Source organism: Olea europaea, chromosome 2 (genome assembly GCF_002742605.1).
Source record: "Olea europaea var. sylvestris chromosome 2, O_europaea_v1, whole genome shotgun sequence".
NCBI lineage: Eukaryota > Viridiplantae > Streptophyta > Magnoliopsida > Lamiales > Oleaceae > Olea > Olea europaea.
In genome coordinates, this window is record NC_036238.1 from 26,578,128 (window position 1) to 26,589,706 (window position 11,579).

The 11,579-nt window shown below is 32.3% G+C and overlaps 2 protein-coding genes across 2 annotated transcripts; both read right to left on the reverse strand.

Annotated features, from left to right (window-relative positions):
• Window positions 1–2,188: 2,188 nt before the first annotated feature.
• Window positions 2,189–7,516, reverse strand: LOC111374607 (NAC domain-containing protein 72-like). The gene is made up of 7 exons (XM_022997306.1): window positions 7,440–7,516; window positions 7,313–7,334; window positions 7,062–7,128; window positions 6,398–6,491; window positions 3,138–3,460; window positions 2,744–3,024; window positions 2,189–2,641 (listed from the first exon to the last, which is right to left on the reverse strand). Exons 1-7 carry the CDS (start codon window positions 7,514–7,516, stop codon window positions 2,189–2,191), a joined length of 1,317 nt encoding a protein of 438 aa, XP_022853074.1.
• A 714-nt stretch (window positions 7,517–8,230) lies between these two features.
• Window positions 8,231–9,703, reverse strand: LOC111374614 (NAC domain-containing protein 72-like). Its single transcript, XM_022997318.1, has 3 exons — window positions 9,433–9,703; window positions 8,984–9,264; window positions 8,231–8,698 (listed from the first exon to the last, which is right to left on the reverse strand). The coding sequence occupies exons 1-3, from the start codon at window positions 9,701–9,703 to the stop codon at window positions 8,231–8,233; spliced, it is 1,020 nt and encodes a 339-aa protein (XP_022853086.1).
• Window positions 9,704–11,579: the final 1,876 nt, after the last annotated feature.

An 11,579-nucleotide genomic window follows, 5' to 3' on the forward strand; every position in this document is an offset into this window, starting at 1 on the left:
AACTTTGACTTCAAATAAATCAGCTTATTTTTGCAATTTGCTTAAATATCCCTTCTATCACAGGCAGCAGTTTACATAGTATTTGCAGCCAATTCAGCCGCGGTTCAAGCATCAATGTTTGCAGTAACTGGTGAAAGCAGTTTACAGTGGATGAAGCTTTGCAATAGATTCACAAGGTTTTGCACGCAAATTGCTGGCGCTTTATTGTGTGGCTATTTTGCATCGATATTCATGGCTGTGATATCAGCAATGTCTGCTTATAATCTGTTCAGGTTTTACTCTTCAAAGCAGTTCCTTTTGCTGAAGGGCAAATAAGATGAATTTCCTTAGCCGAACTATGTAACTCAAGATGGGTTCAAATTGTTACGCCTTCCGCGTAGGTTTATACTTCAGTTACGAGAATTGAAGTACTTTGTACGAATAAAAAGATCTGTCGTCGTATTTATTTTCCACAAGGAAGTTTTAGTCGTTTATGGTCAAAATACTACGGTCATGTTTGTTAAAGAACGATTGAAGTACGAATAAATCTGTCGTATGCTATGCATTTGCTATGAATTCAGGATATGTCCTTTGAATTTTAGCCAAAAAAAAAGTCGATAAATTAACCTTTCATTGGCAGAAGGGTCCAATCCGACCACTTTCGTCCAAATTGGTCGTTTACTGTTTGGGTATATTTCACGTGCATTATATCCGACTACTTTCATCCAAAACTTATGCATTATCAGCCTGTTTGGGAGTGCTTTTTTAGCCCAAAAATTGATTTTTTGACCGCTATTTCACTATTTCAATTGTTATATTTGACTTCTTCTTTTACAAGTGGACCTCACTTTTCTCCTAACGGTCAAAAAATCAATTCTAAAAATCACTCCCAAACAAGCTCTATATGTCATTCTCGTGTACATCATAAAATGTAAACTCTGACAGCCATTATTTTGAAACTTTTTTTTTCAACATACTCATTTTCAAATATACATTCACGCAATAAAATATTCTGCAAGTGAGTTCAAAAATTTTTCCTATTTTTTAATTACATATTCTTCGATAAATTACTATTCAAAATCTTGGTTTTCCCAAATAATGATTGTCAAATAGGGACTTAATCTTCACTAACAAGTTTCATTAAAAAATTATTTTTAGATGGCATTAAAATGATGTAATTTCCTTTAAACTCACAAAAATAAGAAAATATATTTATATATAAGAAAAATAAAAAAGAGAAAAAACTTTCCGCAACCCCCAAAACCCACCATCCCCTCCCCAACTCGCCATCTCTGACTTATTAAAAAATTAGATACTCATTTCTTCTCAACCACAACCCGTCTAATATGTTAAAGAATAAATTCAACACCGAAAGAGTATAAAATAATATGTGTTACTCATTTTAACAACGTTGACATTTTAAATTTTAAAATAGAACATTATTCATTAATATAGTAACATAGTTCATCAAACTCTAACGAATAATTCAATCTAACTAAAATTCAAACAAGGACACAAAGCCAAGAGTGGTTTATTCAAATGAACCACCATCTTGCGATGACATGTTAAAGGATAAATTCTAAATCGATTATATACCAAAATTTAGACCAATGTATAAGGAATTGTTCTATTCTTTTTAACAAAATTGACATTTTAAGATGAAATTTCAAATTTTAATATAATTTACCAACACGTCTCTACTTCTCCACCACCAATCCCAAATACAAAAAATTATAAAGTTCATATAATAGGGTTTAAAGTTGAAAAAATGCCTATACAAATATGAATTCATTTTTCCTTCAAAAATTATTTACTAAATCACAAGGCATTAATTCAATACTAAATTGTTCTTATACATGAACTTGCCTCACAAAAGATACCAATATAGTTGCTAATAGGTAAAAGAGAAAACCCAAAAATATAAAGAATCAGTATCCATTTAAATAGCATGCATTTATATAAAATGTCAATCTAATATTCAAGATTCAAGATCTCATTAGCTCAAAATGCTTAATTTACATTTTTTAATTCAAAACCATAGCTTAGGATACAAATTAGCTGTATTAATGGTTAATAGAATGTTCAATAAATAATCTCCATATTCTCAGATAATAAAAATGAATCAAATGAAAATAAAAAAACTGAATCTAAAACTACAAAAAAGATAAGGTCTAATGCAGATTCAATATCTAAAATAAACTAGCAAAAATTATAGGGGTCGGGGATGGAATAATAGAGAGTAATCATAGGGCTTATTCTCCACATGCAGCAAAGATTCCATATCCAAATATTCGTTCCTATCCATCGTTGGAATTCCTGATGACTCGTGATATTGCTCCATTGACACTAGATCGTGAGTCGAATTTATTGGTGGCAACATGGTAATGGGAGCTAGATTACTGTATATCTCTGCATTCTGATATGGAGGAACATCATAAACATCTGAGTAAACCACGTTATAGGGATTCCGATAATTTGGAAAACTGTGTGGAGGAAAAGGATGAACTTCTAGTGAATGATCATTCTTTTCCTGCCCTGCTGCAGCTTGATCATTGCCGTTATTTGGTTCTTGAACCTGATTTTTGTTGGCCCGTTGTCGTTTTCTAGCGTTATTCCATTTTCCCTCGTTGTTGTAGACCTTACACAAAACCCAATCGTCCAACTACAAAAAAAAACACTCCATTGGACGACGTTGTAGATAGATAAAATTCAAGAACTCTGCAAAACCTCTCAAGATTAACGCGCAAATAAAAAATAGGTGTACCTTCATGTCATCTGCACCCTTTCGTTGGCGGGGTGGAAGGTTATTCACTCGATATTCGTGCATAATCCAGGAAGTCTTCAGACCCTTTGGTTTTTCATCGTAGAATACCAAAGCCTTCTGATATCCGATAATTTCACCATTGCGTTTAATTTGTTTGTCAGCCCCGGTAGCTTTCCAGTATCCTTCACCTGCAGCTCGATCTGGCCGTTGCCCATTTTTATACTTTCTATTTCTTGGGGTAAAGAAGTACCATTCATTCGGTCCAGCTGGCTCGTAATCTTCTGCAACCAAATAGCACGAACAAAAATGATTGATTTAATAAGTTTCGTCCTACAAAAGAAACAAATAACTAAACAAATTAATGTACAGAAACTAACTAAACAATTCATCTTACTAGCAAGTTGTTCCGGGTTGAACTCGTAAAGATTAAGGACGTTAATCTTGTTCCGAGGCAGCGCCTCATTCCTGATCTTTTTGATCAAGTAGTCATCAATAAGTTCGTCATCACGAGGCACAAATCGAATACCTGGAGGCAAACTGCCAAAGTATTCATCATCAGTAGGCCTCGAGAAATAATCATCGTAAGTATACGAAGTTGAGGGAATGCGATCATCTATAGGGTATGTAAGAGCAGCAGTTACAGTTTGTCTAGGGTTACTCTCCATCATAGGACTCTTAGAAAACCCTAATGAAGAATGTTGTTGAATGATGTTTTCTCTGAGTTACAATTTTAATTTTTAAGGTTTCTAAAGTATTTAAAGGAAACGAGAACTCTAAACAGATAAAATTTGAATTGAATAAGGATATACATATATGCTATGTGATAAAGCTTAATTAACCAATACAAGCGTGACGATAATTACAATTAAAGAAAAGAAATTCAAAAATTTCATTGAATATCACAATGATTTTTTTAATTTCTTTTTCAAAATTAACTCAGCAACCGAATTTTTATGGGGAAATCCGTAGATGATTAATGTATATATATATATATATATATAAAAAAAACATTGTAAAATATATTTGTTGACACATAAAAATTCAGCCCAAATCGAACAGTCCAAGGAGTAAAGCCCAATTGGAGGATCCCCAAATCAGAGAGCCCAAAGAACGAAGTCCAATCGAATGAATCAAGGTGAAGGCCCAAATAAGAGGGCCCAAGAATGCGGTAACGCCATCGCCCAAGTTTGCAAGTCGCCCAGAATCTGAACGAATAGAATGTCATACGGTCGCCCAGAGCTGTTATTCTATTCTCGTCCAAACCTTCAGGTCGCCCAAGGTATCAACAGACATAACGCGTCGTAGTTATCAAGAAATGCAGTTATCAAGGCAGTTGTTAAAGCAGCCATATCACGTTCCACGACTCGAGAAATTCAATCGAAAGCGGTTGAACGATAAAAGGTAATGGCAGCAGTTAAAAGGCAGTTTCATGAAAAAATGGCCACTACGAAGAAAGTGGGTAGTTATAGGACGATCAAACAGTTTTTAGAGTAGTTAATCACAAAGAGATCGTCTATGAAGTATAAAAGGGAGAAAGGACGTAGAAGCAAATGACCGAATCCAAACTCTCGAACTGAGAATATGTAATTTTCATTTCCTTAGCTTTTAGACTTAAACACTTTTCTTTCTGTAACTCGTGTGCTTGCGCCCCTTGGAGGCACGTTGTTTTTCATTTCCAATTGTAAAGTTCATCGCCAATAAAAGAACACCCCTTTTTGAGACTTTGTCTCAAGAGGTTTCGTCCCTTACACAATCGTCTTATCCTTTTTAATTGTTAGTGACTTAACCCGCGCAAAACAATATTAAAAAAATTGTAACCAGAAATATAAATTTTCATTAAATAAATAAATTTATTACTTATATGTACCACTTAATTGTGTATTACTAAGTTAATAAATTATTAATATAGTTTATTCTCGGATAAGAATTACACGAGGTTATTTTCTATTTTGTTTACTTAATATAAGAATAAATTTAGTAAATTCTTAAATTTAAAAACTTTTTCAAAAAATATATAAGTTAATAATTAGGTATAGTTGTAATCCAAATTGTAGTTTTCAAGTGTCAATTTTGAATTCATAATAGTACAAACTCCTTTGTCAATTGGGATTTTAAGTCCCCTTTTAGATAGTTGTCACAGACTCAATAAATTTCAATGCAAACTAAGAACATAAAATACATTAGAAATATGCTCATAAGAACCACAATTTCGTTGTATCACGATTTTATATATCACTTCTCATAATTGATACGTTGGCTTTGTTTATCTTCAAAACGAAGCATTGAACTTGGACTTTTCAACGTATGTTTGATTTTCAGAAGTGTGCTGGCCAATCTTTTTCTTGGAGAATATGGTAACATTTAAACCTTTTTTCACTATTGGGACTACCATTTGAATTGCTTGAGCTAGTCAAATTAACCTTGCTTTTATTAGCTCATCGCTGCTTAACAGCAAAAATTATTGTGAAGATCAAAGGAGTAATAAGGAAACCCCAAAATCTCAGTGTGACAAGGTTGCATATCTTCACAATATTTCTGTAATTAGTGGAGAGAATCTAGGTGATATAGCAACAAATCAGTCCAACCAGCAAATTAGCAAATCATTCCAAAATAATCTGCTCCAATCCTATTCCTTCTTTGGAGGAATGCACCGAACCAGCATCATATCCAGTTATCCAACCATATATGTTAAAGATTTTTAAAGAAGAAGATAAAACAAAGATAGGAAGAGCAAAATTTATGTTAATAGGTCTGCAGAATTTATGTAATCTGTCTGCATTATTTTTCCTTTAAATAAGACATTCTTGTATTGCATAGTGCTCACATTCAAATCACAAGAAGTGAAATTAATAAAACATTTTTTTTTCTAGTTCCATATTTTTCGTCTGCTTTGAAAAGCTTGTTCCCCAATATTTATTTCTCGATTATTCATTCTATATTCATGAGAACACAATGAAATCTATAGCACTTCAATAGGCATGGCTAAAAAGCCCCTTCCTTCTTCAATTGTAGCAACAAAATAATCAAAACGATGCGTTAAGGACCTTGGAATCTTTTCAACAACTCCTATTCATTTAATTTTTCACCATTAATCAACAAGGGTTATGCTTGATATAATTCGGGGTGTACATCAAGGTGTCAACCCCCCTCACATGGAGGGGGCCTACTTCGAATAAGATATGAGAGGAGGTGGACATCTTGATGTACATTTTTTTATGTACATTAGGAATTACCCAATCAACAATTGATTAACTACAAGCTGAACTTGAAAAATATAATCAGAGTTTCAGATTTACATTTTTTTCATTGAAAGAGATTTGAATTCACCTCTCAAGTTAGGTAACCTTAGAATTTTGCGACGTCTATGTCTCTTTAGCTATAGTTACAATTGAGATCTTTTCAAAGACAACCTCATGATTTATAGATTGGTAAAGGAGAAATAAAGCCTTCTTATCCTTCTTCTTTCTCCATTAGACTGTCCTTCTGACTTGAGTAAGAACTGCTACAACAACTTGATCATTTGGTTCAATAAATCAAGATTCAGTAATCTCAGACAACTCCTAAAAGCCAAACAAAGCCTTCATCTGGATGCACCATCGACCAAAAAGTTCCCACTAAGCCTCGAAAATTGAGGTTGGATTGACCTCTGCTTACAAGTAATTTAGAACAACAAAAGAAACTCTGGATATTTTAGGTTCTAATACCAGATGCAGGAAATCAAATTCAGAATAATTTCCAAACACATTATCTTGGAAGTAAAAATTACAGTAGGAAAAATAAATGAGAGAAGAATAAATTTCTTATTGATGAACAAAAGAGTGGACTCATCGGCTATTTATAGCCATTTACAAACTCAACAAACTGAATAAAAAAATCCCTAAAAAAATGCAGCTAATTGATCAACTAAAGCCCTAATTTATTGGCATAACAAAGAAAAAACCAAATTCCTAGTAATTTGCAAGACTAAATCAACATCTGACGCAGTTAAAAAAAAAAAAAAAAAAAACATTTGAGTTTAATTTCTAACAAGGGTCCTTTAGAAAGGTAAATTCGTCCATCCACTACGCATTAAAATTAAAAATTAAAAGGCTAGATTATACATTTAGTCCCTAACCTTTCACCCCTTTTTACAATTTTTCCCTCATCCTTTCTTATAAGAATCTTAGCTTCAACTTTTCATTCCTCGCTAACAAAATTTGCTCAAAAATTCTGTAAGAGGGCATTAAAATGACATAATTTCCCTTAAACTCATAAAATAAGAAAATATATTTATATGCAAAAGAATAGAAAATAAAAATGGGAAAAATCTTTTTGCAACCTCCCAAACCCCACCATCCCCACCCAACTTCCGATCCACCACCATCTCCTTCTCCACCACGACTCATCTAATTTGTTAAGGGATAAATCCAGTATTGAAAGACTAAAATAAACAACTAACATAAAAGACATTGTCGTACTTCTCTCTTAACAATGTCAACCCTTTAAAATGAAACGAAAAATCTTAATATGATACCATTGTTCATTAAATTTCATCGAATAATTCGATCCGATTAAAATTCAAATGAATACACGAATCACAAATTGATATGCCCTATTAAGCAAACATGTTACAAGGAAATGCTAAGAGATATATTCCACAGCGATTAAATATCAAAACCTAGACTAATATATGGGGGTTTGTGTTATTCTTCTTAACAATGTCGAGTTTTTAAGATGGAATCTTTGACTGTTAATATAATCCACCACCATGTCTCCACGACCTTCCTCGGCCATTCCATAATATGTTCGCCAAAAAACTGATTTTGTCAAGAAATATTATGGCCACCCCTACAACCCGACGCTAAAACCAACCCTTGCCTATGTCTTGGAATTCTAACCAATTCTCACTGAAATCAAACTAAACTTCCACTAAGAAGAAAGGTACGTCTTCTCAAGGGTCACTAGATTTTCTACGAGACAAGAAAACGAAAATTATAGACAGCTGGATGAGGGAAAACTTGATTATAAGACAGTTTTCAAAATTTGATACTTAACTGCATTTTGCAAAACATTATCTCAGATAATGAACCAAACATTATCTCAGTTTTGTCACCCCAGAGAATGTTTTGTGGATTTATTCCCCCAAATTTTGTTAGGTTTGCATTTCGGATGACATTCCAAACGAGATATCTTGAAGCCACATAAAGTGCATGCGGTATATGTATTTATCAAGCTGAATAATAATAAATAAGCTAATGACTTAACAGACTTTCATATCAAATATTATATTAACCACAAGACAAGCAAATGAAAGATCTGGACTAAATCAAAAAAATAAAAAATCGATTACTAAAAGCATGAAAAACAAAATAAAAATCATGATAAATAGAATGTTCATAAATAATCTCAAAATTCGGATAATAAAAATGCATAAAATGAAAATTAAAAACTGCAAATAAAACTACTAAAAAAGACAAGGTCTAACGCAGATTCAATATCTAAAATAAACTAGAAAGATATAAAGGGGCTGGGGGGCTGGAATAATAGAGAGTAATCATAGGGCTTATTCTCCTCATGCAGCAAAGATTCCAAATCCAAATATTCGTTCCTGTCCATCGTTGGAATTCCTGATGACTCGTGATATTGTTCCATTGACACTAGATCATGAGTAGAATTTATTGGTGACACCATGGTAATGGGAGCTAGATTACTGTATATCTCTGCATTCTGATATGGAGGAACATCATAAACATCTGGGTAAACCACGCTATCGGGATTCTGATAATTTGGAAAACTCTGTGGAGGAACAGGATGAACTTCCAGTTTATGATCATTCTTTTCCTGCCCTGCTGCAGCTTGATCATTTTCGTTATGTAGTTCTTGAACCTGATTTTGGTTGGTCCTTTGTCGTTTTCCAGTGTTGTAGTTCGATTTGCCCTTTTTGTTGTAGACCTTACACAAAACCCAATCGTCCAACTACAACAAAACACTCCATTTAATGACGTTGCAAATAAATAAAATTCAAGAACTCTTTAAAAGTCTTCAAGATTAATGCGTGAATAAAAACAATCTTGCTACATGTACACTAATTTTGACATAATGGATAACATTCTTGTGAGTAGACATTTTTTTATATGCTGATTTAAATAACACTTTAGATAATTAATGACACAAATTTTGACAACTCACACAATATCAACAACAATGTTATCTAGGAATGTACATCTATATAATTTAAATTCAAATGAAAAATAGTTGTACCTTCATGTCATCTGGGCCATTTCGTTGGCGGGGTGGAAGATTATTCACTCGATATTCGTGCATAATCCAGGAAGTCTTCACACCCTTTGGTTTTTCATCGTAGAATACCAAAGCCTTCTGATATCCAATAGTTTCACCGTTGCGTTTGATTTGTTTGTCAGCCCCGGTAGCTTTCCAGTATCCTTTACCTGCAGCTCGATCTGGCCGTTGCCCATTTTTATACTTTCTATTCCTTGGGGTAAAGAAGTACCATTCATTCGGTCCAGCTGGCTTGTAATCTTCTGTAACCAAATAGCACGAACAAAAAATTATCAATCCATTCTAAAACCCTACCCATCTTCACTTGATTAGCAAATAATATAAAAATGATTGATTTAATAAGTTTAATCCTACAAAAGAAACAAATAACTAAACAAATGTATAGAAACTAACTAAACAGTTCTTCTTACTGGCAAGTTGTTCCGGGTTGAACTCGTAGAGATTAAGGACGCCAATCTCATTCCGAGGCAGCTGCTCATTCCTGATCTTTTTGATCAAGTAGTCATCGATAAGTTCGTCATCACGAGGAACAAATCTAAAACCCGGAGGCAAACCGCCAAAGTATTTATCATCAGTAAGCCTTGAGAAATAATCATTGTAAAAATACGAAGTTGAGGGAATGCTATCATCTACAGGGTATGTAAGAGCACCAGTTATAGTTTGTCTAGGGTGACTCTCCATCTTAGGACTCCAAGAAAACCTTAACGAATAATGTTGTTGAATGATGTTTTCTCCGAGTTACAAGTTTAAACCAAGTCAAACGTTTGGAATTTGTTTTAAGGTTTCTTGAGTATTTAAAAGAAAATAGAACTCTAAACGGATAAATTTGAATTGAAATGGATATACATGCATGCTATGTGATAAACCTTAATTAACTAGTACAAGCATGATGATAATTAGAATTAAAGAAAAGAAATTCAAGAATTTCATTAAAAATTATTAACAAATTTTTTTTTTTTTTCAAAAAATAAATTAGCTACCGAATTTTTATGAATCCATGGTTGATTAATGTGTGAAAAAAAAAAAACCTTTGCAAAATATAGATAGCGCAGAACTGATGGGAGGTTATAACTTCATATCAGGCAAGCATACATTGATAATGCATACAACTTCGACATTATATAAATAAAAATTGCTTAATTAATTATCTCAATAATTAATTAAAAAGTTGAAGAATTTTCTCAGTAAATGTGCCACCCTCCCCTAGCGCCTAAATATATTTCGGTATTGTGTACTTTTTGGGAGATGACATTTATTGTCTAGAGCTTTGTTAAGAATTAACCTATTTTTCTCACTTTTCGTTGTATATTTGCAACTATGAAAGTTTATATTTGTTGGTAAGAAAATAATTTTTAATAATTAAATAAATTTATTACTTATACGTACCACTTAATTGTGTATTACTAAGTTAATGACTTATTAATATAGTTTTTTCTTTTTTTCTTTTTTCTTTTTTTAATCTTGGTTATGAATTATAGAAGGTTATTTTCTATTTTATTTACTAACGTAAGAACACAGTTACTATATTCTTAAATTTAAAATTATTTTTAATAATTATATAAGTTAACAATTTGGTACGTCGGTAATCCAAAATTGTAGTTCTTAAGTGTACTTGTGCTTAAATGATTTAAAAACAATGAAAACAAGAAAACGTATATTTTTTGGAGTGCTCTAATTGAAAATTTGTTAGGATCATGATCTCACTTAACCATCAATTAATCAATTTCGCAAAAGCAATTTAACTTATTACTCACTTTTTAATGATAGCCTCAATTCTCCTCATTTAGCTAATTATCTCTCACGTGTCAAATTTAGTGTATTAATACACTATATCTCAATATCAATTAATAACATGTGCAATTGCAATCACTTTTGTGAGAATAGCTGAATGAATCATCTAGAATTAGAAGTATATTTCTATTTTCTACAAAAACTTGAGGTGCTTGTAACTGAATCTAAAATTAATAGATAATAATTTCTCGAGGATCAAATACTTCGCTACAAAAATATTTGGTTATCAAGCAAATGAAATACATTAAATAAATAACAATCACAACATGAATGGGGAAAAAAGTTAATTACGTTAAGGTTAAACAACATCAATCATCGCATCCTATTGGAAAAATTAACAAGAAATGTACCAGATAAAGAGATACGTTTCAAAATTGAAGAAATTAAACATAAGATTAAAGATATTTCTTAGAACTCGTCCTTGATTGGATTTCTAGAGTGGAAACTTGCTTCGACTTTCTTCTTCAATTTTCCCCAAACAATTTCTAAGCTTCTCTTATTTTGCTCTTATTCTTTCTTCTCTTTTTGACCCTCTCCAAGTCTGTGCAAATTTCTTTAAAAATGCTATTTAAAAGGTTGGCTTGTTGCTCTATAGTTTTGTGCCTTCCACTTTTCTTCAAAACTCCAACCTCTTTTCGGTATTTTTTTCCCCCATTTTTGTCAAAGTAATTAATGTTGGGGACTTTAGTAGATTTGCTCTATTACATAAATTGATTCATATATATATATATATATATATATATATATATATATATATATATATATG